General features: G+C 43.9%; 1 protein-coding gene and 1 non-coding gene across 3 annotated transcripts; both read right to left on the bottom strand.

Moving 5' to 3' along the window:
• Positions 1-1,529: 1,529 nt before the first annotated feature.
• LOC100080694 (tetraspanin-33-like) lies at positions 1,530-25,426 on the bottom strand. 2 transcript variants are annotated; one of them, XM_029049714.1, is made up of 9 exons: positions 25,148-25,426; positions 22,041-22,342; positions 20,849-20,906; positions 16,608-16,732; positions 12,004-12,078; positions 11,405-11,500; positions 5,010-5,135; positions 3,197-3,302; positions 1,530-1,936 (listed from the first exon to the last, which is right to left on the bottom strand). In XM_029049714.1, exons 2-9 carry the CDS (start codon positions 22,095-22,097, stop codon positions 1,764-1,766), a joined length of 816 nt encoding a protein of 271 aa, XP_028905547.1. In that variant the 5' UTR covers positions 22,098-22,342; positions 25,148-25,426; the 3' UTR covers positions 1,530-1,763. The 2 variants fall into 2 exon arrangements, with proteins under 2 accessions (XP_028905547.1, XP_039766254.1); XM_039910320.1 differs by having other exon boundaries at positions 1,749-1,936; positions 3,141-3,302.
• LOC114807186 lies at positions 6,859-6,996 on the bottom strand. The gene has a single exon (XR_003755239.1). It is a non-coding gene; the product is annotated as a small nucleolar RNA SNORA7 (small nucleolar RNA).
• Positions 25,427-26,460: the final 1,034 nt, after the last annotated feature.

Raw genomic sequence — 26,460 nt, 5'->3', positions numbered from 1 at the left:
TGTATCCCCCCCAAGGACTTAGAACAGTGCTTTGCACATAGTAAGTGCTTAACAAATGCCATCATTATTATTATTGACTCCCTATTCACCAATTTCATCTTATTACACCCTTGCTATCCTCAGTTGTATCCTTGTTCTCCCTCCAATTCCCAAATAAATAATTGTAAATTATTGTAAAAATTTGTAAATAATTTTTTTGTCTGCCTCTCTTCCCAGTTGTACAGTAAATTCCCTGAGGGCAGGGAATATGTGTTATGTTTCTGTCGTGCTCTTCCAAGTGCTTAGTACAGTGTTCGTTCCACAGCTGTCAATCAGTATCACTGAGCCTGTTGTTGGGTAGGGACTGTCTCTATTTGTTGCCGAATTGTACTTTCCAAGCGCTTAGTACAGTGCTCTGCACACAGTAAGCGCTCAATAAATGTGATTGAATGAATGAAAGATTAATGTGCCATCGTAAAGGGTAAACTAATTGAATTCAAATGTTTGTGAATCTTATTTCAGTTAAGTGCTGCCCTATAATATTGCTAATAATAGGAAATCCTACAACTTCATTCTTTTTAGCTGTTCCTTACAGTTTGGAGTTATTCTTTTCAGAATTCACACTTGTTAGACTATATAGGCTCCTTGAAGTTTCCTCGAAGGTAACGAGGCTATCGCATGCTCCCAGGTGTTTCGTTCAATGCTCTGCACAGAGTGGCTGATCAGTACATACTTTTGATTGATTGTTTTCCCTTCATTCCCTGGCAAAATTGGAAATTTCCATTTGCAAAGGCATTTTAAAGTAAACTGCTTTTCGGGCTGGAAAGGCTAAACGTGTGGGGGAAAGGCCAATTTACTGCAATTCACTTTATCTGTATTTAAAGCTAATAATCTTATCGATTGCTACTTCGCTTTTTGGAAAATTTTAAAATCAAGAAGTTTCAGGTGTTCTGTTGATTCTAAAATTGGAGTTAATTACTGTTGCAAAAAAAAAATAGCAAAAATGTTTGAAAAATCATATCTCCTCACCTTGTGCTTTGGTCAAATGCCCAGGAGTTGAACTTTCCAAAATGGGGCATCAATTCAGTGGGAAAATAGCTTTAACATTTTGATGCTCGAGACAATTCCTCTGACAGTTGGTGGTGCCTGGAGAGAACATTTTTGTGGGGTAATGAAAATATGAATATTCCTCCCGGAGAACACCATGGCTACAAAATATCCCCAAATCTGTATACCAGACTTTCTAAGTAATTCCATAAAATGGACTTTAAAAACATTTTAAGAAAACAATTATTTAGATGCAGTGTTATTCCTTTGGCATATTTCTGCGGTCTTGTTGTTTTTTTCCTCTTGTATATATTTTAAACCGGGACTCTCCGGTACACTCAATCTTTACCCCTGTGGTGTTCCAGCTGTACTGCCTTCCCCTTAGCCACCTGAAAGGAGAGTCTGCTGTGTGGCAAATAAGCCATCTCCATGGAAACCAACCGTAATCCTAAAAGTAGGGCATTCTATGTTCAAGTACAAATGAGCAGTGGGGACAACTGAAACACCAAGAGGAAAGCTTTTCTTTTCATTGAACTGCATTTGGTAATAAAGATGAGAGAAAATGAAACGGATCAATCGCGTGGGTTTCTATCAGGTGTACGGGACTTCTTGAACTGCAGACAGTCCTCGTTTGATGCGGATACAAGACTTTCCATCTGGAGTTCATTATGTTCCAGGAGATCCATTCCCTTTGTCGTGATTTGACCCAATGTCTTCTGGGGGATTCACTGGGTTTCTTAATTGCACTTCTTCCCTGGGTTGGTGTTCGTTTCTCTCTTGCTGAGCAAGGTGAGAGGCTCTATTAGAGTTCTTCCTTTCACTGTCCAGGTTCTTTCCTTGTGCTGCTCCTTTTCTGAATGATGAAGTTGATCTGGTAAATTAACATCACAGCTAAACAGAGCACAACAATCTGGAAGGAAAAAGGAGTCATTCGCTTAGTCCAGCTTCAGTAGGCCAACCAAGCCTGGGTTACAGTGCTCTGCACACAGTAAGCGCTCAATAAATATGATTGAATGAATACATGTGGCACTTGTGCCCCTGAAAGTACCTCAGAGCTGAGAGATTGCCAATGGTCTTGAGGGAATGAAATGTCTTTCATTTTACTAACAGCAGTTGCAGTATTGCCTAGGAAAGTGCTCGACTACGCTCTAATCCAGCACATCAGGGAATAAATGCCCCTATGGCCTAGTCTTTAGGGAACTCGTTTCAGCTCAGACAAGTACTTCAAAGCACTGTAGGGAGTATGGCCATTATGTTAGATAAAAGGGGCCGACAGTAGAGAGCTCCTTGGGCAGGGAACATGTCTGCTGACTCTGTTATACTGTCCTCTCTCAAGTGCTTAGTTCAGTGCTTTGCACACTGTAAGCACTCGATAAATGCCACCAATTGATTGAAGAGGCAGCTGAGAGCAGGGACCGATGACAGATAAAATCTTGCCTAGCGCTCTGAGTAGTTTTCTCCACGGACTGCAGTTGCTCTTGGTATGTTGCTCTCAGAGAGGAGGAGGTGAAGAGAGGGGTTAAGTGTGAGGGGAAACTATGTTTTGGGAGGTACTCCAGGTGAAACCTTGAGACCATGGGGATAAGGTTTCTAAAAAAGGTTGAAAACTTCTGCTTCAATTAATTCTACATCTTTCTTGCTGACCAGACTCTGCCTGTGAAATAGAAAAAAAAAAATGGGTCTGTTTAAGCAGACATCAGTCTTCAACGCCATCAGACTTCAATCTTCTAGCATACGGCACAGTCTGGTGTGAATTGTTTTTGTATTTTTAATTGCATTTGTTACATGCTTACTATGTGCTAAGCACTGTTCTAAGCACTGGGGTAGATACAAATCAATCAGGTCAGATACAGTCCCTGTCCCACATGGGGCTCCCAGTCTAAGTAGGAGGGAGAGCAGTATTGAATCCCCATTTTGCATTGAGGAAACTGAGGCACAGAGAAGTGAAGTGACTTGCCCAAGGTCACCCAGCAGGTAAGTGGAGGAGTCGGGATTAGACCCCAGGTCCTCTGGCTCCCAGGCCCGTGCTTGGTCAACTAGGCTATGCTGCTTCCCTATTACAAAAAGGAAGCCAATCCAAGCAATTTCATCCTCATGCTTCTGGCGATCATTACCTCCAAAACTAACAGCCCTATTGCCAGTCCTGCAATAAGTAGCAGATTTCTCTGACCCCAGGTGACGATCTTCTCCAAGCAGCCTTCAGTATGGATCAAATCTTCCGCTTTCCACGCTTTCAGGTTCTGAGTCCCGTAGCCACACATGGTGTTGAGAATGCCCTGAAGGAAGAAAGGGTTCTTCTCAATTTAGTAAATTAGGACCAGTGTCTCCCTTCAGATAGTCGTGTAGGAGCTCACTTTAGTTCAAGTAATAGTAATATATTATAAATTATTTGTATTAATGTCTTTCTCCCCCTCTAGACCGTAAGCTTGTTGTGGGCAGGGAATGTGTCTGCCAACTCTGTTGTATTGACCTCTCCCAAATGCTTAGGCCAGTGCTCTGCATGTAGTAAGCACTCAATAAATACTATTGATGATGATAATATAATAATAATAATAATGGTATTGGTTAAACGCTTACTGTGTGCCAGGCTCTGTACTGAGCACTGGGGTGGGTACAAGCAAACTGAATTGGACACAGTCCCTGTCCCACATGAGGCTCACAGTCTCAATCCCCATTTTACAGATGAGGTGACTGAGGCACAGAGAAGTAAAGTGACTTGCCCAAGGTCACACAGCAGACAACTGGTGGAGCTGAGATTAGAACCCATGAGCTTCTGAATCACAGGCCCATGCTCTATCCACTGCGTCATGCTATAGTTCTTGCTGTGTTGTACTTTCCAAGCGCTTAGTACAGTGCTATGCACAAAGAAAGTGCTCAGTAAATATGATTGAATGAATGAATGAATAATGGTCTTTATTAAGGCCCTGCTGAGGTTAACGTGCTGAGCTTGGGAAGTGAAGAGTTCAAATAATAATAATGATGGTATTTATTAAGCACTTACTATGTGCCAAGCACTGTTCTAAGCACTGGGGTAGCTACAAGGTAATCAGGTTGTCCCACTTGGGGCTCACAGTCTTAATCTCCATTTAACAGATGAGGTAACTGAAGCACAGAGAAGTTAAGCATCTTGCCCAAGGTCACACAGCAGACAAGTGGCGGAGCCAGAATTAGAACCCATGTCCTCTGACTCCCAGCCCCTCCCAAGCTCTTTCCACTAAGCCACGCTGCTTCTCCATGCTAACGCCAGGGCTACTCTGTGCTCTGGATGCTTGTCCCTTTGGGACTGTTCTTTATTTTTTATGGTATTTGTGAAGTGCATACTGAAGTGCACTGTTCTAAGTACTGGGGTAGGTACAAGTTAATAAGGTTGGACGCACGTCACTAGTTTTCTCTTATAACCTTCCAAGGTAGAAATCTCAGAGGTTGAGCTTTTGTTTTGAAGAGATAGTAATAATAGTATCGATTAAGAGCCTATCGCATGCAAAACCACAGTATAAAGAACTGGGAAAAAAAAATCATGAATGGGAATTAGACATGGTCCCTGGGTTAAGGTTTACAGTCTAAGAATAAGGAGATGGGGGAGAGTTATTAATAATAATAGTAATAATAATAAAAATTGTGGCATTTGTTAAGCACTTACTAGCACTTAGAACAGTGCTTTGCACATAGTAAGCGCTTAACAAATACCATCATTATTGTTATTATGTGCCAGGAACTGTACTAAGCGCTGGGGTGGATACAAGCAAATCAAGAAGGATACAGTCCCTGTCCCCGCATGGGGCTCACAGTCTTAATCCCCATTTTGCGGCCGAGGTAAATGAGGCCCAGAGAAGTGAAGTGATTTGCCCAAGATCACACAGCAGACAAGTGGTGGAGGCGGGATTAGAACCCAGGTCCTTCTGACTTCCAGGCCTGTGCTCTGTCCACTAGGCCATGCTGCTTCTCATGGCCTAGTGACAGACGCTCCTGGTTTCCTCACTCACCTTCTTCTCCCAGATACAGCAAGAGAAAGGGACTGCACAGCGTTCCAGGCTTGGGTTGGAGACTCTGCAGTCAAAGTATACATTCTGGGACCAGTCTGTATAGGAATGCACCCCACAGCATTCAAACTGAGAGAGAAAATGGGGATTAAAACAAAATCGGCTTCAGGTTACTTATTCTGAAAAGCTAAAGGGTACCAGAATTATTTATTCATCGTGTGTATGAACCTTGGAACCTGACAGTAAAAAAGTTTGGGTTTCTGTAATAGGGACTTTTTCTAATATCCCAGGAATTGCTGGAAGGGCCCTAAAACGGTCCAGGTTTGAGAAGCCAGGGACAGTTTTCCTGAGGGAAAAGCCTCTGTAATCCTGGGCTTCAGAACCTGTGGATAGTTTTTCTTATTGAATTTTAACCTGTTTTCAGTATGTTGGCATAGCATAATACTGCTTTTTTATGGTATTTGTTCATTAATGTTGATATTTGTTAAGTACTTACTATGTGCCAAGCACTGTTCTAAGCAGTGGGGTAGATAAAGGCTAATCAGGTTGCCCTACATGAAGCTCACAGTCTTAATCCCCATTTTACAGATGAGGTAACTGAGGCACAGAGAAGTTAAGTGACTTGCCCACAGTCACACAGCTGACAAGTGGCAGATCCGGGATTCGAACCCATGACCTCTGCCTCCCAAGCCCGTGCTCTTTCCCCTGAGCCACGCTGCTTCTCTTTGTTAAGCGCTTACTATGACCTAGGCACTTTACTACAGGCTGGGGTAGATGCGAGCTAATCAAGTTGGACACAGTCCATGTCCCAAATGGGACTCAAAGTCTTCATCCCCATTTTACAGATGAGGTCACTGAGGCACAGAGAAGTTAACTGACTTGCCCAAGGTCACAGAGCAGACAAGTGGCAGAGCCGAGATTAGAATCCAGGTCCTTTTGACTCCCAGGCCTGGGTTCCATCCACTAGACTGTGCTGCTTCTTTTTTTCTATGTGCCTGTCCTTCCCCACTTAGACAATTTCAGTTCCCTTGTGACTCCATAGACTATAAGCTCCTTGTGGACAGGGAACGTGTCTACCAACTCCATTATACTGTACTCTCCCAAATGCTCAGCCCATAGTAAGCGCTCAATAAATGTGATTGAAACAAGAGCACACCTTAATTGATATCCCACTACAGCTTCCCAGTACAATGCTTTGCATATAATAAGAGTTTAATAAACATTGCTGTTGTCTTATGCTGTCGAGTCATGTCCGACCCATTCATTCATTCAATAGTATTTATTGAGCGCTTACTATGTGCAGAGCACTGTACTAAGCGCTTGGGATGAACAAGTTGGCAACAGATAGAGACAGTCCCTGCCGTTTGACGGGCTTACAGTCTAATCGGGGGAGATGGACAGACAAGAACAATAGCGACGCCATGGACACATCTCTCCCAGAACGCCCCACGTCCATCTGCAATCGTTCTGAGTTTTCTTGGTAAGACTACGGAAGCAGTTTAATAATAATAATAATAATAATAATAATGGTATTTGTTAAGCACTTACTATGTGCAAAGCACTGTTCTAAGCACTTGGGGGATACAAGGTGATCAGGTTGTCCCACGTGGGGCTCACAGTCTTAATCCCCATTTTACAGATGAGGTAACTGAGGCACAGAGAAGTTAAGTGACTTGCCCAAAGTCACACAGCTAATAAGTGGCAGGGGCGGGATTAGAATCCATGACCTCTGACTCCCAAGCCCGTGCTCTTTCCACTAAGCCACACTGCCCATTACCTCCTTCCACGCAGACCTGAGTCTCCGCCCTCGACTCTCTCCCATGCCGCTGCTGCCCGGCACAGGTGAGTTTCGACTTGTAGCAGATTGCCTGCCACTCGCTAGCCACTGGCCAAGCAAGGGATGGAATGGGTAGGCCTCCGCTTGACTCTCCCTCCCCTAGTCAAGACTGGTAGAGTAGTGGAAACTCTCCAGGTGTGACCCTGAGAGGTGTCAATAAATGTTAGAAATGGTAATAAGTAACCACTACTTTTTAGTGCAAAAGGAATGAAATTTTGCCAAGAATCTGTGGGAAATTTGACCTACATTTATGAAGTTCAAATTTTATAGACTTGGTGTCTTCTCCCCCCTGCACTCCATGAACGGTGCCCTCTCTAAGATTATCGATGACCTTCTTGCCAAATTCAACAGCCTCCAGGCTAGAGACAGGAGGTGGGCGAGGGGTCAGCAACAAAGTAGACGAGATAGAGGCGCAGCTAGTAGATTGGTGTTAGAGCAAAGTGTTGTGGACAGGGACTGTGACTACCAACTCTGTGGTATCCTACTCTCCTAAATGTTTAGTACAGTGCTCAGCATATAGCAAGTGTTCAATCCATATGATTGATTGATCGATTGATTGAACGTGCTTGGTTGTGGTAGGAAATCAGTGGGGTAAGATAGGACGGGGCAAGGTGATTGAGTGCTTTAAAGCCGATGGTAAGGAGTTTCTGTTTGATGCGGAGGTGGATGGCAAATCACTGGAGGCTCTCGAGGAGTGGGGAACCTGTTCTGAACGGTTTTGTTCGGGCAGCAGAGTGAAGTAAGGACCGGAGTGGGGAGAGACAGGAGGCGGAACGTCAGCAAGGATGCAGTAATCAAGATGGGATAAGAGAAGTGCTTGGGTCAACGTGGTAGCAGTTTGGATGGAGAGGAAAGGGCGGATTATTAATTGTACTAAATGCTTGGTGCTGCTGATCAATCAATAGTGAATCAATGGCACTTAATGTGTGCAGAGCACCGTACTAAGCATTTGGGAGAGAACAATACAACAGAATTAGCAGAGACATTCCCTGCCCATATACGATCTTAGAGTTCGGAGGGGGAGACAGACATTTATATAAATAAATAATTTATAATATGTAATTTAAAGATATGTACATGAGTGCTGTGGGGTTGGGGTGAATATCAAATGCCCAAAGGTCACAGATCCAAGTGCATAGATGACACAGAGGGAGAGCGAGCTGGGAAAAAATGGGCTTAATCAGGGAAGGCCTCTTGGAGATGTGACCTTAATAATGCTTTGAAGGAAGGGAGAATAATGGTTTGGCATATATAGAAGGGGAGGGGGTTCCAGGCTAGGGGAAGCATGGGGGAAAGGGGTCAAGATAGACGAGATCGGGCAACAGTGAGTAAGCTGGCAGTAGAGGAGCCGACTGTGAGGACTGGGCTGGAGTAGGAGATCAGTGAGGTGAGGTAGGAGGGGGCGAGCTGATTGAGGGCTTTAAAGTCAATGGGAAGGAGTTTCTGTTTCATGCAGAGGTGGGTGGGCAACCACTAGATATTCTTGAGGAATGGCGAGACATGGACTGAAGGTTTTTGTTGAAAAGTGATCCATACAGCAGAGTGAAGTATGGACTGGAGTGGGGAGAGACAGGAGGCCAGAGGTCGGTGAGGAGACAGATGTGGTGGAAATAACAATAATAATAATAATAATAATGGTATTTGTTAGTGCTTACTATGTGCCAAGCACTGTTCTAAGCACTGGGGGAGGGGGAGATACAAGGTAATCAGGTTGTCCCCCGTGGGGCTCACAGTCTTAATCCCCATTTTACAGATGAGGTCACTGAGGCACAGAGAAGTGAAGTGACTTGTCAAAGCCACACAGCTGACAAGTGGAGGAGCCGGGATTAGAACCCATGACCTCCGACTCTCAAGGCCATGCTCTTTCCACTGAGCCACACGGTAGTCAAGGAGGGATAGGATAAGTGGTTGGATCAGCTTGGCAGCAGTTTGGATGAAGAGGAAAGGGCGGATTTTAGCGATGTCGTGAAGATAGAACCGACAGGATTTGGTGACGGATTGAATATGGGGTTGGAATGAGAGATGAGTTGAGGACGCCACCCAGGTTATGGGCTTGTGAGACAGGAAGGATAGTGGCATGGTCTACCACGATAGGAAAGATCAAGCGAGGACAGGGTTTGGGTTTGAAGATAAGGAGTTCTGTTTTGGACCCATTAAATTTGAGGTGTCAATGGGACATCCAGGTAGAGATGTCCTGAAGTCTGGAGGAAAGGAAAGGCAGGAGGAAAGAGACCCCCTAACTGTGGGTGTCCCTCAAGGTTCAGTTCTGGGTCCCCTCCTATTCTCCATCTACACCCATTCCCTTAGAGAACTCATTCGCTCCCATGGCTTTAACTACCAGCTCTATGCAGGTAATACCCAAATCTACATCTCCTCCCCTGATCTCTCTTTCTTTCCAGGTTCACATCTCCTCCTGCCTTCAAGACATCTCTACTTGGATATCCTCGCGTCACCTCAAACTTAACATCCAAAACAGAGCTCCTTATCTTCCCACCCAAACCCTGTCCTCTCCCTGACTTTCCCATCACTGTAGACAGCACCACCATCCTTCCTGTCTCACAAGGTGGTAACCTTGATTCCTCTCATTCCACCCACATATTCAATTCGTCACCAAATCCTGTCAGTCCCACCTTCACAACATCGCTAAAATCCACCCTTTCCTCTCCAGTCAAACTGCTACAACATGAATACAATCATTCAATCGTATTTACTGAGCGCTTACTGTGTGCAGAGCACTGTACTAAGCGCTAAATAACAATGATGGCATTTGTTAAGCACTTACTAGGTGTCAAACACTGTTCTAAGCACTGGGGTAGATACAAGGTCATCAGGTTGTCCCACATGGGGCTCACAGTCTTAATCCCCATTTTACAGATGAGGTAACTGAAGCACAGAGAAGTTAAGTGACTTGCCCAAAGTCACAGAGCTGATATGTGGTGGACCTGGGATTACAACCCACGGCCTCTGACTCCCAAGCCTGTGCTCTTCCCACTGAGCCATGCTGCTTATCCCACCTGGATTATTGCATCAGCTTCCTTGCTGACCTCCCAACCTTCTGTCTCTTCTCACTCCAATCCATACTTCACTCCGCTGCCCAGATCATCTTTCTACAGATATGTTAAGGACATGTCACCCCCCCTCCTCAGAAATCTTCAGTGGTTGCCTATCCATCTCTGTATCAAATAAGAATTCCTCACCATTGGCTTTAAAACAATCCATCACCTTGCCCCCTCCTACCTCGCCTCACTTCTCTCCTTCTACAACTCAGCCCGCATTCTTTGCTCCTGTAGTGCTTAGCTTCTCACTGGGCCTCGATCTCACCTGTCTCGTTGCCGATCCCTGGCCCACGTCCTACCTCTGGCCTGGTACACCCTCCCTCCTCAAATCCCACAGACAATTACTCTTCCCTCCTTCAAAGACTTATTGAAGGCACACCTCCTCCAAGAGGCCTTCCCAGACTAAGCCCCACTTTTCCTCATCTCCCACTCCCTTCTGCATCTCCCTGATTTGTGCATCTCCCTGACTTGCTCCCTTTGCTCTTCTCCCTTCTCCCAATCCCACAGCATTTATGTATATATCTGTAATTTTCTTTATCTATATTGACGTCTGCCTCTCCCCCATCTAGACTGTGAGCTCGCTGTGGGCAGGGATTGTCACTGTTCATTGTTGTACTTGCCCAAGTGCTTCATATAGTGCTCTGCACACAGTAAGCGCTTAATAAATATGATTGAATGAATGAATGAATGGATGGATGAGGAAATGCAGGACTACAGAGAAGGAGAGAGATCAGGGCTGGAGATGTAGATTTGGTCATCCACATATAGGTGGAAGTTGAAGCTACGGGAGCAAATTAGTTCTCCAAGGGAGTGGGTGTAGATGGAAAACATCCAGCATCCCCAGGGCCAGCCTCAATCCTTGATCCTTAACCCAGGTATGTGAGGAAGGGACTTTCATCTGTTCAGCTTTCAAGCATATTTTTAAGTTTTCCCACTGGCTCACATAGCATCATCTGCTGGGAGGAGCAGTGTGCCAAGCACTGTACTAAACACTGGGGTAAATACTCAGGTGGAACACAGTCCTTGTTCCTTATGGGGCTCACAGTCTATGTAGGACATTGTGGACAGGGAATGTATCTGTTATAGTGTTGTTTGTACTCTCCCAAGCGCTTAGTACAGCAAACTGCACATAATAAATGCTCAATAAATACAAATGATTGATAGTGAATAGGTATTGAATCCCCATTTTAAAGATGAGTAAACTGAGGCCCAGAGAAGTTAATTGACTTGCCCAAGGTCACCCAGCAGGCAGGAGGCAGAGCCGGGATTAGAACTCAGATCATCTGACTCCTATGCTCATGCTTAGTACAGTGATTGGCACATAGTACGTGCTTAACAAACACCACAATGATCATTATTGTTATTATGATGATGCTTTCACAGCTCTATACAAAGACCCCAATTTTAATGTATGAACTAATCTTGGTTTTATTTTTCTCATTTCTTTTAATGAAAAAATAGTTATTAAGAAATGTGACTGAACAACATTCGAAGGCAGTTCTAACCTTTTTCTGGATATAATCTATGAGATTCTGTAAATCCAGATCATCCCGATAATTGATTATGGCTTTTTCCATCAGAAATGCTGCCTTATCCATCACCTGTGACAAAAAAAAAAAATCAAGAAGCATCTTTCAAATAGATTTATCATCCAAAATTCAGGATATCCAGAAAGCTGTCATTTTTCACCTGGAGGAACTCAAGAATCATCAATTACATTTTATACTCTCCCTAGCACTCAGTACAGTGCTCTGCACATTGTAAATTCTCAATAAATACCATTGATTGATTGATTTATCCAAATTCCAACAGGACTCAGTGGTCCTTAGATTCTAATTCCTTTGCAAAAATGTGAGTTCCACAGGAAAAAATCTTCAGCTAAGAATACCCTCCCGCTCAGAGCCAAAACAGCTCAGCAACTACTAGTTTCCATGGGAGGATCAAGAGGAGAAAACAGTTTCAAATTCTAACAAAATAGCCCCTCAGACTGAATGGGATTGAGGTAGGGCCATCTGAACCTGCAACCATGGGCCACCAGAGAAGAGAATATATCGGAAGCCTCGTTTTAATTTTCAGCCAAGGCCGCCATTTTCTGCCAAGTTACCAAGCTTGAGAAGAGAAACGCCACCACTGCAGCCACAATCTGGAGAATGAGGATGACCAGCAATACCCCGGCAAACTGAAAAACACAAGGAGGAAGTTCTCAGGATGAAGACCCAGTCATTAAAATGGGTGACCTTGGGCGAGTCGCTTGGCGTCTCTGGGCCTCAGTGACCCCAACTGTAAAATGGGGATAAAGACTATGAGCCCCATGTGGGACATGGACTGTGTCCAACCCGATTAGCTTGTCTCTACCCCAGCGCTTAGTACAGTGTTTGGCACACAGGAAGCACTTAACAAATACCACAAAAAAAAAAGGAAGGGGCCCATAATGGAGACTTTATTGCATCCTTCCCTCTTGACTGTAAGCTCGTTGTGGGTGGGGAATTTGTCTACAAATTCTGATATATTGTACTCTCCCAAGCAGTTACTACGGTGCTCTGCACACAGTTAGCTCTCAATAATTGTGATTGATTGTTGCTTAGACCAGAGATAAAATAAACAGATTTTATAATGGGGTGTGTGTGATTGTGAGTAGCCACTGGGGGATCTTGTCTTGGGAATATGGTATCATTATTATTATTAAGCACCGTCGAGTCGTTTCCGATTCACAGAGACTCTATGGATATACTTTCTCCAGAAGGTCCTGTCCTCTGCCATAATCTGTAACCTTGTTAACGGTTATTCCGTTATCGTCGTTGTGGTCTTTATCCATCCAATTGCTGGTCTGCCTCTCCCACATTTTCCCTAGACTTTTCCTAGCATCAGTGTCTTCTCCAGAGAATTAGTCCTCCTGATTATGTGTCCAAAATATGTCAATCTAAGTCGAGTCATTTGGCCTTCCAAAGACCACTTTGGTTTAGTTTGCTCTAAAATCCATTTGTTTGATTTTCGAGCAGTCCATGGTATTCGCCAACACTTTCTCCAACACCACATTTCAAAAGAATAGATGCTCTTTCTATCCTGTTTTTTCACTGTCCAGCTTTCAGATCCATAAGTTGTCACTGGGAACACCATAGATTCAACAATTTTCATTTGTGTGGCAATTGATACATCAGCACATTTCACGACTTTTTCCAGGCTCTTCATAGCAAGTCTTCCTAACATTAATCTTCAGCGTATTTCTTGACTACTAGTTCCTTTATTATTATCGATCCCAGGAGAGAAAAATTGTCAACTCTTTCAATCTTCTCTCCATCCACTACAAATGTGTTAAAACTTCCAGTTGTTGTGATCTTTGTTTTCTTGACATTCAAATGTCGGCCCATCTTTTTGCTCGGTTCTTTAACTTTTAATAATAAGCCCTTCAAATCTTCTTCACTTTCTGCTAGTAGGGTAGTACTATCAACATAATGAAGGTTGTTTATATTCCTTCCTCCAATCTTCACTCCCCGTTTATCTTCATCCAATCCAGTTTCTCTCATTATTTATTCAGTATACAGGATGAGCAGATAAGACGATAAGATACATCCTTGTCTTACACCCTTACTGATGGGAAACTAATATGTTTCTCCCTATTCTGTTCTTATTGTAGCCTCCTGTTTGGCATACAGGTTCCACATTAGTGCAATTAAATGGTCCAGCATGCCCATTTTCCTTAATGCGTGCCAGGGCTCCTCATTGTCCATGCAGTCAAAGGCCTTACTATAATCAATAAAGCACATGCTGACTTCCTTTTGATATTCTCTTGTCCTTGCAATTATCCAACAGACATCAGCAATAATATCTCACGTCCCTCATCCTTTCCGGAATCCTTCCTGAACATCGGGCAGTTCGCGTTCCATGTAGGTCTTCATTCGATGCTGGTATGTGAGATCAAGGAAACTGTACAATAATTGTCGCATTTAGTCGTATCTCCTTTTTTCAGGACTGGAACATAAACTGATCTCTTCCAATCAGATGGCCATTGAGCGGTTAGCCATACCTGTTGACATAATTCAGTAAGGACTTTGACCGATTCCTCTCCAGCCACCTGAAACACCTCATTAGGAAGCCTATCAAAGCCAGGTGCCTTATTTTTGGCGAGACAGTGAAAAGCTGATCTAACTTCACTTTCCATGATGAGTGGCTCTTATTCAAAAGGAAGTTCTTCAAATACTTCTTGTACATTGCTATCTTTCTGGTATAGTTCCTGTGTGTATTCCTTCCATCTCTGTTTGATTCCACTGGCATCATTTATCGTGAGTCCCTCTTTGCTTAATGACAAAGCCAATGTGAGGACAACATGTTCCCTTAATTTCCTTAATCTTCTGAAATAGTGATCTTATCCACCCACATTTGTTATTGACTTCCATTCCTTTACATATGCTGTTATAATATTCCTGTTTGTCCTTCCTGGCAGAGCGCTGGAATTCTCAACTCAATTCCTTAAGCCGGTTCTTTTGTCCCCTGATTTTTACTTGCTTCCTTTTTCTGGCTACTTCCAGAGTTATGTTCAACATCCATTTTGGCTTTTTCTGCTTCTTGACCTTTTGCAATACTGTAAAGCTTTCTTCCTTGATGACATTTTTATTCTCTGTCCACATTTTCTCTGGTTCCTTGTCTGTGGGGTTATAGCACCTCAAACCGATTTTTTACATGATCCTTAAATACAGGGGGAAAATCCATCCGGTCATATTTGGGCAGCTGTAAAGCACTATTGATCATTCTAAGTTTTAGCCTGAGTTTACACATTAACAGCTCATGATCTGTCCCACAATCAGCTCCAGGCCATGTCTTTGCTGCCAAAATAGAACTCCTCCATCTCTTTCTAAAATTAATATAGTCTATTTGATTTCTATATAGTCCATCTGGTGAAATCCATGGGTACAACCGTCATATATATTGGATAAAGAAGGTGTTGGCAATAAAAAAAACTTATTTGATTCACAGAAATCAGTAAGTCGGTCCGGTCCCCGTCTTGATTTCCAAGGCCATATTTTCCAACAACCTTTATTTCCATTCCTTTACCAACTTTTACATTCCAATTTCCATTGATAATCAACACCTCTTGCTTGCAACTTTTATCAGTCTCTCTCTCTGCACTTCATCTAAAACCTATTTCTTCTTGCTCTGCATCTGTTGTTGGGGCATACACCTGAAATATTGTCATATTGAATGATTTTCTTCTGAATCTAACAGATATCAATTGGTCATTGACAGCATTATATCCGATAACTGTCTCAGCAATTTTCTTGGTCACAATTACCGCTACGCCATTTCTTCTTTTTTCAGTATGAGCAGAGTAGTAGATGATGTGCTCATTCGATTAGAAATGCCCAATACCAGTCCATTTTATTTCTTTTCTTCCTAGGATGTCGATCTTTGATCGGTCCATTTCATTCTCGACTATTTCCAGCTTTCCCTGGTTCATACTCCACACATTCCATGTTCCAATAATAAGGGTATCTTTACAGCTTCAGAAACTCATTTCTCATATAGCAACATCAGCGACCGGAGGTCCTGAAGGCTTTATTTCGGCCACATCATAAACACCCACGATACTCTGAGACATCGTCTACTCATCCCCAGTAGCTCATTGAGTGCCTTCCGCCCATCTTCCAGCACTATATCTGTAGTCATTATTAATAGTAATAATAATGATGGTATTTGTTAAGCACTTACTATGTGACAAGCACTGTTCTAAATGCTAGGGGAGATATAAGGTAATCAGGTTGTTCCACGTGGGGCTCACAGTCTTAATCCCCATTTTACAGATGAGGTAACTGAGGCACAGAGAAGTGAAATGACTTGCTCAAAGTCACACAGCTCACAAGTGGCAGAGCCGGGATTAGAACCTACAACCTCTGACCCCCAAGCCCGGGCTCTTGCCACTGAGCCACGCTGCTTCTCATTCTGCTATGTGTATCTGTAGAGTTTTCTTGGTAAAAATATGGAAACAGTTTAACATTGCCTTCTTCTGTGCAGTGAAAACTTGAGTCTCTGCCATTGTCTTTGATCAAAATTTTGATCATTTAATCATCCGCCTTTGACTCTTTCCCACGCCGCTGCTGCCCAGCACAAGCAAATCAACTTTGACACTCAGCTTAGACCTTTCCATTATGGGTAACCCTAGCGAGCATATCTCTCAATGCATAGCTCTGAGCTTCATTGGTGTTTGCAAACTCTCCTGCCACAGTAAAGTGTTGATTCATAGGGGAGTGGGAATATGGTAATTTAATTAAAAGTGAGTTTAGCAAATTTGTCCCTCTCTAGGTAGAACTAGGTGTGGTAACCTTCTATAGTGCACCTATTAGCATGGCTAGTGGATAGAGCATGGGCCTGGGAGTCAGAAGGACCTGGGTTCTCATCCTGGCTTTTCCACTTGCCTCTTGTATGACCTTGGGCAAGTCACTTCACTTCTCTGGGTCTCAGTTACCTCAACTGTAAAATAGGGGTTAAGGTTGTGAGTCCCACATGGGATATGGACTGTGCCCAACCTGATTAGCTTGTGTCTACCCCAGTGCTCGTACAGTGCCCGGCACATAGTAAGCGCTTAACAAATAACATTAAAAAAAATTTTAAATAAAGCTAAAGTGTAGTGAACCCCAGGCGGCCTGGATCAGATTTTCCTTGATTTAGTTATTCTAACTCGTTGAGGACAGAAATTACCTGGTATCTATTTCTTACCATTTTCAGGAGCACCGGCACATCCCTAAGGGCCCCAGTGCAGCCCACAAACGTGATTCCAAAAGTGAGGACTCCAACGACGATTATTAAGAGAGAGGGCTCAGCCAGGAGGGTGTCCACAGCACCTGGGAAGCAGCAAACACACACACACACGGTAAGGAGTGTTTCTGGTCTCCATAGGAATATGGAGGGGCTCAGGAATGAACTTCAAGTGTAGCATTGAAAGTGGCCACTTGGAAGAATCTGCACTCTGTGAGGGTTATTTTAGTCCAATTATTTATTAATAATAATAATAATGGTATTTGTTAAGCGATTACTATGTGCCAAGCACTGTTCTAAGTGCTGGGGTAGATCCAAGGTACCCAGGTGGGGCTCACAGTCTCAATCCCCATTTTCCAGATGAGGGAACTGAGACCCAGTGGAGTGAAGTGACTTGCTCAAGGTCACACAGCTGACAAGTGGTGGAGCCGGGATTAGAACCCACAACCTCTGACTCCCAAGCCCAGGCTCTTTCCACTAAGCCACGCTACTTCCCTCCTTTCAGCAGGGATGTCAAAGGGCAGAAGCAGTATGGCCTACTCTGGCTTGGGAGTCAGAGGACCTGGGTTCTAATCCCCACTCTGTCACGGGTCTGCTGTGTGACTTTGGGCAAGTCACTTAACTGCTCTGCATTTCAGTTTCCTCCCCTGGAAAATGGGGATTCAAGAACTAGCTACCCCCCCACCCATGTAGTCTGTGAGTCCCATGAGGGACATGGACCGTGTCCAGTCTGAATATCTTGAATCTACCCAGCACTTAGTACAGTGCTTGGCACATAGTAAGCACTTAACAAATACCAGTACTATTATCATTATTGTTACTGGTATTATTGACATTATTATTATTAATAAAAGCAGCCATTACACTGTTCTTCCAAGCATCCTGCTGTTGCTATTGGAGTCTACCGGCAGGAACAATGTCTCAGTCAGGCTGGAGACTTGAAATTGATTGTGGTCACTTGCCCTCTCTCAGGGACACGCAGTGCAACGACAGGGACAAAACACATTATGGAGAACCCATGGAGGTTACGTGCAGGCCCCATTTCCAGCCAAAGAGACCTCAGCAGAGTGCCGATGCTATGCTGTAATAATAATAATAATAATGTTGGTATTTGTTAAGTGCTTACTATGTGCTGAGCAGTGTTCTAAGTGCTGGGGTAGATACAGGGTAATAAGATTGTCCCAAGTGAGGCTCACAGTCTTAATCCCCATTTTTCAGATGAGGTAACTGAGGCACCGAGAAGTTAAGTGACTTGCCCAAAGTCACACAGCTGAGCCGGGATTAGAACCCATGACCTCTGACTCCTAAACCCATGCTCTTTCCACTGAGCCACGCTGCTTCTCCGTAGCCTCACAGCTCGTTGTGGGCAGGGAATGTGTCTGTTTATTGTTATAATAATAATCATAATTATGGTATTTGTTAAGCACTTACTATATGCCAGGCACTGTACTAAGCACTGGGGTGGTTACGAGCAAATTGAGTTGGACACAGTCCCTGTCCCACAGCCTCACAGTCTCAATCCCCATTTTACAGATGAGGTAAATGAGGCCCAGAGAAGTGAAGTAACTTGCCTAAAGTCACAAAGCAGACAAGTGGCAGAGCCGGGATTAGAAACTATGACCTTCTGTCTCCCAGGCCCATGCTCTATCCACTAAGCCATGCCGCTTGTTTTATTGTCCTCTCCCAAGCATTTAGTACAGTACTCTGCACACAGTAAGCACTCAATAAATACCACTGACCTACGGATTGGCTGACTGGCAGGCTTGAAATATAATATTATCAGCAAATAATGATCATTTCCTTGCAGCCTTGGTAGCCACTGTGGTCTCTCACCGTCCATGTCAGCTAGCTATTTTTCAGAATTCCTGCTAGTCCGGTCGACCTCACAGAAGAGACCGAAAGCTCGCTGTGGGCAGGGAATGGGTCCGTTAACTGTTATATTCTACTCGCCCAAGTTCTTAGCACAGTGCTTTGCACATGGTAAGTGCTCAATAAATATAATTGAATGAATGAATGAACCCTAAGTAATTCTTCAGTCAGAAGAGTCAGAAGGTCATGGGTTCTAATTCCAGCTCCGCCACTTGTATGCTGTGTGACCTTGGACAAGTCGTTTCACTTCTCTGGGCCTTAGTTACCTCATATGTAAAATGGGAATTGAGACCGTGAGCCCTACTTGGGACAGGGGCTGTGTCCAACCCGATTTGCTTGTATCTACTCCAGTGCTCAGTACAGTGCCTGGCACATAGTAAGCACTTAACAAATACCATAATTGTGATTATTATCATTAAATCTTCCCCACGGATGGCATAGCCCCAGCTGGCAGAACCATCTTTAGAACCCAATCTCCTGACTCTCGGAATGGGTTCCTTTCACTGGACCAACAGCAAGGCTAGAGACAGAATATTTCCTGGCTGAACCGTTAGTCTGACCTGCTAACGGCACTTCTGTTCTTCCGTTCTCCGGTTTAGTGTCCATCATGATTAAACAATATGCTCCCGAGATTGTAGACTGCAGACTCTAGACTGGAAACACACTGTGGACAAGGAACCTGTCTACCAACTCTTCCAAGCGCTTAGCACAGAGCTCTGCACACAGTAAGCACTCAATAAATACCACTGATTGATTGATTACTGATGGTGACCAGCAGGATTTGTGGCTAAATTGTGGCTAAATTCCTCAAGACTCTAAGCTCGTTGTGGACAGAGCACGTGGCTATCACTTCTGTTATTCTATATTCTCCCAAGTGCTTAGTACAGTGCTCTGTACACAGTAAGTACTCAATATATATGATTGATTGCTTGATTGCTTAAAATGGCCATGACTTGTATTGCTATCCACACTTTCTCATGTTCATTGGCTCAAGACTTCATACACCCAGAGAGCAGATCGGGGGAAAGAGGAAAAGGGCAGATAAGAACCAAGTCAACAGAAAGGCCAATCTTTTCATTGCATTTTCTTCTTTCGATGTTTTGACCAGTGATTTTTTTTCCCCTTAACATAAGTTACTCATTTCCTTTGTTATTTTCCTGTACTCCATTTTTAATGCTTTGGTCATCCGCCCAGTAAAATACATTTGCTAGTCTACTCATGTCCCATAGATGAAAAAGGTGGAGCAATCAAAATAAGAATGATTGAAATATAATATTATCAGCAAATAATGATCATTTCCTTGCAGCCCCCAAACTGCAATATTCCCCACTTGGCAGTAACAATATAATAGAGTGGCCTCGACCGTGAGCCAGTTGTTGGGCAGGGATTGTCTCTATCTGTTGCCGAATTGTACATTCCAAGCGCTTAGTACAGTGCTCTGCACACAGTAAGCACTCAATAAATACGATTGAATGAATGAATGAAGGAGGCCAGGCCTGGGAGTCAGCAGACCTGGGTTCTAATCCTGGCTCTGCCAAATGCCTGCTGTGTGACTATGGGCAAGTCACTTTGCTTCTCTATGTCTCAAGTTTCCTCAACTGTAAAATGGGGATTAAATACCTGTTCTCCCTCCTACTTAAATCGTGAGCCCCATTCAGGACAGGGACTGTATCTGACCTAATTAACTTGTACCTACCCCAGTGCTTAGAACAGTGGTTGACACACAGGAAATGCTTAACAAATACCATAAAAATAAAAATGAGAATCAGCATGGCCTAGTGGATAGAGCACAGGCCTAGAAGTCAGAAGGTCATGAGTTCTAATCCCGGCTCCACCGCTTGTCTGCTGTGTGACCTTGGGCAAATCACTTCCCTTCTCTGTGCCTCAGCTTCCTCATCTGTAAAATGGGGATTAAGACGGTGAACCCTATTTGGGACAGGGACTGTGTCCAACCTGATTATCTTGTATCTACCCCAATGCTTAGAACAGTGCTTGGCACATAGTAAGCACTTAACAAATACCATAAAAAAACCCACTTGTTAGGAGCAATGCAATGACTTTGCCAAGGTACAGTTTCACTAAATTTCTGAGAAAACATAAGAGATGAACAGAGTTAATTGTAAGAAGCCAAAACAATAAGAATGATTAATTACTTTGGGAGACATATGACATTGTCAGCAAGGACTGATCATTTCCTTACAATCCCAAACCTAGAATATTCTCCACTTTGCAGTAGCCATATAATTTATAGGAACAATGCAATGACTTTGCCAAATTACAGTTTCACTAAGTTTCTCAGCAAACATTAGAGACGAACAGTTAATTGCACTTACTTGATTCCTTGGAGAGTTTTGCATATAAACCTACAGCTATCATCAGTCCACTGGCTACCTAGAAATAAAAATCAGAAACAAATTACTCACATCAGTCTATAAAGAGAATGCAAAATCGAAAGGTAATTCCAGGGTATGCTCTCCTACCAAAAACTCTTAGCAACAAATGGATAGCGTCAATTTGGTGCGATCAAGACAGAGACCGAGTGCCCTCAGGTTCCGGTAAGCAAACCCATCTCTAAAGCTACTCCTGTCTTTCCTTTCCTCAGATTAGAAAACCAAATCTCCACAGACAAAAGGAATTGCCTTTTAGGCCTCATATGTGACACCGTTTGAGATGCTGAAATACCTCTCCTGTAATAATAATAATGGCATTTGTTAAGCGCTTACTATGTGCCAGGCCCTGTACTAAGCGCTGGGGTGGATACACGCAAATTGGGTTGGACACAGTCCCTGTCCCACGTGGAGCTCACAGTCTCAATCCCCATTTTCCAGATGAGGGAACTGGGGCCCAGAGAACTAGTGACTAGTGGTGGAGCCGGGATTAGAACCCATGACCTTCTGACTCCCAGGCCCGTACTCTATCCAGTAGGCCATGCTGCTATAATCTCCCTTTCCTGCTTCCTGAGACTCTTCTCCAACTTACATTTTCACATGGGATGCTTCCAAAAGGGGATAGGGGAGTATAGCCCATCCTGCCCTCTATATCCAGTTTGAGAATCAAACCCTGCCGCATTGAAATCGATTTGGGATTTTCAGGTTCTATTTTCCCTTGAAACAGAACTTCACTCTGCTTGCCTCAAAACTATCATGACCCCAGATTTCAAAGGGGAAGTGAATGCCCATTTAGAGCTCCAGCACCAAGCATTCGAACTAAGAAGTGCTCCATTCTCAGACCTTTATGAATAGGACCTTCACTTCACAAAATACTTGATGGTTACATCTGCTGGCCTCCTGCTAGGCTGTCTAATAACACTGACTCCAAGATAGAAAGCTTTCCTTGGCTTCATGCCAATCATTTTGCGCCCCTACAGATAACTTCTGGGGCTAAAACAATTTTGCAGCATCACTATGTACTGTTTACCAGGTTCTTGAAAGATTTCCTGAAAAAAACCAGGTTTGCAACTCCTCTGAACCTCTCTCTCCCAGACACCCTTCCCGACCCTTTGTAAGTAGCTACGGCTTCACTTACCCAGAACAGGTAACAAGAAACAAATAAAGTATACTTCATGAGCTGATTTGTTCTCATAGCTCATGTCCTTCAAAGGAGCTCTCAGTGAAGCAGCAATCTCTTTCGACTTCGAGTCAAATTTTCGCTGTATTCCTCCTCTGTTGGTCACATCCTGCAGGGGTTGATACAGGCATGGGAGCAGAGTTTTGACTTGTATGATCCTGTCTTCTATCCTTTTTCTGGCATTTGACGAACTCCTCGGTCATGACTGTTCCCTGCGTCACTCAGACAACTGATCTGGTTAAAACACGCCTCTCTCAACCCTGTAAAAGAAATGAAGGTGTGTGGCAGGAAAGCAAGAGTCGTTAGCATCCCTTAACGTTCTGTAGCACCGACATTGTGTTCAATGTGGATACAGGTCAGGGAAGCTGTTGTAGACTGTCTCGCTCTTTCCAAACAGGATTCATTAAGGATAACCTTTGGATAGAAAACTCGTGAGTGAAATGTTAGATACCATTAACATGGTGGGTCTGGAGGGGAAGCACATGATAGCTGTAATTTTGGATTCTAGAAATGGCTTCTAATCTAGGTTTGGGTCCCTCGAGCCCTGCAGCACCAAGAGAAGGTAGCCTGCTCATTTCCTGAGTTGAGAAAGAGGTGGGCTCAAAAAGCGCTCTGAAGAAATAAATTTGCAAATAAATGCTTTTGGGTTTCTTTAAGAAAAAAGATCATCTTGGTGGAGAACCCCATTAATTGTCATTGGGTCAAAGTGGCAGGAGTACAGTTCATGCTCAAAATGGCCTGACCCAGAAATCATCTATTAAAAGAAATAGTTCCACGTCATTGACAATTCTGTTAAGGCTGCCAGGAAAGAGACTCACTGTGAAGATTCACGAGGCAGAAACCAACCATCAAGAAGAATCTCAATATCAGTGTCAAAATTCCAAGATTAAGAATTCCACCCCAACCTCGGAATTTGGACCTATCCCAGCTAGCAACAAAGCAGAAGTTTCCTTCACCAATTAATTTTCCAACCAGTTTTACTGCTACTGCTTTATTGTCTGAGATGAAAAGACACTTTGGTGTGGTGGCGGAGCAAAGATTGTTGAACAAATTTAAGTTCTGGGGGCAGATCGGAGGTGTTTTCCCATGTTTTGCTGATTCTTTTATGATGAAATCAACCTCTGAATGCATGAACCTGTAAGGATCGTCAAAGCTGCACCTACCAAACCCACCCCAGGTTTCAAGTCTGAACATTGTCTCTCCCTGGACAGCTGCCAGGCCTCAGATAGCTGAGGCCTAATTTAACATTCCACCCCTGAAAGAGACACTTGTGTTGCCAGGAAAACAGTGAAAGCACTCTCAGAAGTGACTCTTTATTGAATCTTGTTTGGGTTTTTTAGTTGTTTTTTGCCCTGGGTGAGGAAATTTTAAGAACCAGATGTGAGGTAAAAGGCTGACCTCCTACCACTGGGCAACAAATATACCGATGGAGAGAAGCTGCAACTTTAGAGCTGAGCAGAATCCAGGGTTCAGTGTGATTTTCTTTGGAGGGGTCACAAAACCACTTGAATGCTACTCCGTAGGCTTGGAAGGGGGTGGGGAAAAGCCCTGCTGAAATCGTACCTCCTCCGAGAAGCTTTCCTTGACGAACACTCTCTTCTCCCCACCCTATTCTCCCTTCTCTTCTGAGTCTTTTATGCACCTGAGTCTGTAATAATAACAGTGACTGCGGTATTTGTTAAGCACTTAGTATGTGCTAAGCACTGTTCTAAGCACTGGGGTAGCATTCAGGTCCCACATGGAGCTCACCGTCTAAGTAGAAGGAAGAACAGGGATTGAATCCCCATTTTTGCAGATGAGGGTACTAAGGCAGGAAGAAGTTGCCCCAAATCGTACAGCAGGTAAGTGGCAGAGCCAAGATTGGAATCCAGCACCTCTGACTCCCAGGCCTGTACCCCCTACGCACTTGGCTACCAACTTTACCCCACCCTCACAGTGCTTATGAACATATCCTTATGCTGTGCTGTTTCCCCATCTGTAATTTATTTTGAAATGACTTCCTGACTAGTCTAGAATCTCCTGAGGGCAGGGATAGTGTCTACCACTACCAACTCTTGTATTGTCCTCTCCCATGTGCATGCAGCGTGGCTCCGTGGAAAGAGCCCGGGCTTTGGAGTCAGAGGTCATGGGTTCGAATCCCGGCTCTGCCACTTGTCAGCTGTGTGACTGTGGGCAAGTCACTTCACTTCTCTGGCCCTCAGTTTCCTCATCTGTAAAATGGGGATTAAGACTGTGAGCCCCACGTGGGACTACCTGATTCCCCTGTGACTACCCCAGCACTTAGAACAGTGCTCTGCACATAGTAAGCGCTTAACAAATACCAACATTATTATTATTAGTAGTAGTATGGTGCTCTGCATATTGTAAGCACTCAATAAATACCATTGATTGGTTGAGAAAGAGGCAGTAGTTTGTAGCTGAGACAGGCCCGCTGAAAGGTTTACTGGATTAGAATTGGGTGTCTTCCCCAGGCGGGGAAAGCCCGGAGTTCTCCTGAAAGTGTCCGGGAGGGGATAGAGAAGAAAAACGAGTGGGTTCCAGTACCATTTTCCCAAGTTTGACAAAGCAGAGTGAGGGAATGAGGAGATTCTGCTTCATACATATTTTTCCTCTGACTCACTATCTGTACGTAATTTGTGTCTAATCTTCCTCTAGACTGTAAACTCATTGTTGGCAGGGAATGTGTCTGTTATATTGTTACACTGTACTCTCCCAAGTGCTTAGTACAGTGCTCTGCACACAGTAAGTGCTCAATGAATATGATTGACTGACTTTCCCTCCCTTGTCTCTCTTCTCTCTCTTTCCCTGTCTCTCCCCTGTTTTCTGCCCCCCACAACCCCAGCATCTTTCTGATCCCCTCTTTTCCACCCTGTCCAGTGTACTTTAGACCCCTGAGAATCAGATCACCTTTGGAGGGTGCTCAATAAATGCTCATCAACTCCCTGAAATCCAGGCTAATTTGCTGTACTTTCCAGGTGGAATTGCCTGGTAAGTTTGGGGATTGGTCTAGGCCTAGGCTGGAGGAATGGAGGAAACCAGCTTGCTTCACAACAGAGAACACTTACAAATGGTAAGGGGTCGACTTGGCTGAATGGGCAGGAAACCTCAAGTGCTAGTATTTCATGTCCATTTGACGATTTGGCTCTTGAGCTTTTCACTTTGTCTTTGCTGCTTGCCGTTGTCTGACGTCCAGTTCCCTTGCTGTTACGCCAAGCTGGGAGACCTTCCAATAGGCCCCCTCCATATGACCTTTAACTATGGAAGATGAGGCCCTTCAAAACAACATGAAAAAAACAATGGAGGACAATGTCACAGAAACTGTCCCTTGTCCGAAAGGGACCGCGCCCTATTTGATTCACTCGGCACCTAGTAAGCGCTTAATAAATACAGAAGCAGCATGGCCTAGTGGATAGAGCAGGGGCCTGGGAGTCAGAAGGACCTGGGTTTGCCGCTCGTCTGCTCTGTGACCTTGGGCAAGTCACTTCACTTCTCTGTGCCTCAGTTACCTCATCTGCAAAATGGTGATTGAGACTGTGAGTCCTCTGTGGGACAGGGACTGTGTCCAACCTGATTTGCTTGTATTCATTCAGTCGTATTCACTGAGTGCTTACTGTGTGCAGAGCACTGTACTATGTGTTTGGGAGAGTACGATACATCAATAAACAGACATATCCTCTGCCCACAGTGAGTTTACAGCACTTAGCAAAGTGCCTGGCACGAAGTAAGCACTTAACAAATAGTACAATTTACAAATATGACAATAATAATAATAGCTCAGTGGAAAGAGCTCGGGCTTGGAAGTCAGAGCTGTGTGACTGTGGGCAAGTCAGTTAACTTCTCTATGCCTCAGTTACCTCATCTGTAAAATGGGGATTAAGACTGTGAGCCTCACGTGGGACAACCTGATTACCCTGTTCCTACCCCAGTGCTTAGAACAGTGCTCTGCACATAGTAAGTGCTTAACAAATACCATTATTATTATTATTATTATTATTATTATTAAACTGCTTCCGTAGTCTTACCAAGAAAACTCAGAACGATTGCAGATGGACGTGGGGCGTTCTGGGAGAGATGTGTCCATGGCGTCGCTATGTGTCGGACATGACTCGACAGCATAAGACAACAACAATGTTTATTAAACTCTTATTATGTGCAAAGCATTGTACTGGGAAGCTGTAGTGGGATATCAATTAAGGTGTGCTCTTGTTTCAATCGTATTTATTGAGCACTTACTATGGGCTGAGCATTTGGGAGAGTACAGTATAATGGAGTTGGTAGACACGTTCCCTGTCCACAAGGAGCTTATAGTCTATGGAGTCACAAGGGAACTGAAATTGTCTAAGTGGGGAAGGACAGGCACATAGAAAAAAAGAAGCAG

This window comes from Ornithorhynchus anatinus, chromosome X1, assembly GCF_004115215.2.
Source record: "Ornithorhynchus anatinus isolate Pmale09 chromosome X1, mOrnAna1.pri.v4, whole genome shotgun sequence".
In the NCBI taxonomy this organism is placed as follows: domain Eukaryota; kingdom Metazoa; phylum Chordata; class Mammalia; order Monotremata; family Ornithorhynchidae; genus Ornithorhynchus; species Ornithorhynchus anatinus.
The sequence above is the reverse complement of the archived record's forward strand: the minus strand, read 5'-3'. Positions and strand labels throughout refer to the sequence as shown.

What these genes read in the sequence shown, in the direction of transcription:
- LOC100080694 (XM_029049714.1), bottom strand. Translation starts at nt 22,097, where the DNA reads ATGAGAACAAATCAGCTCATGAAGTATACTTTATTTGTTTCTTGTTAC. An exon ending in TGCCGGTGCTCCTGAAAATG is followed by an intron (nt 12,079 to 16,607) that starts GTAAGAAATAGA and finishes TGTGTTTTTCAG; the next exon opens with TTTGCCGGGGTATTGCTGGT. An exon ending in CGTTTCTCTTCTCAAGCTTG is followed by an intron (nt 11,501 to 12,003) that starts GTAACTTGGCAG and finishes TTTTTGTCACAG; the next exon opens with GTGATGGATAAGGCAGCATT.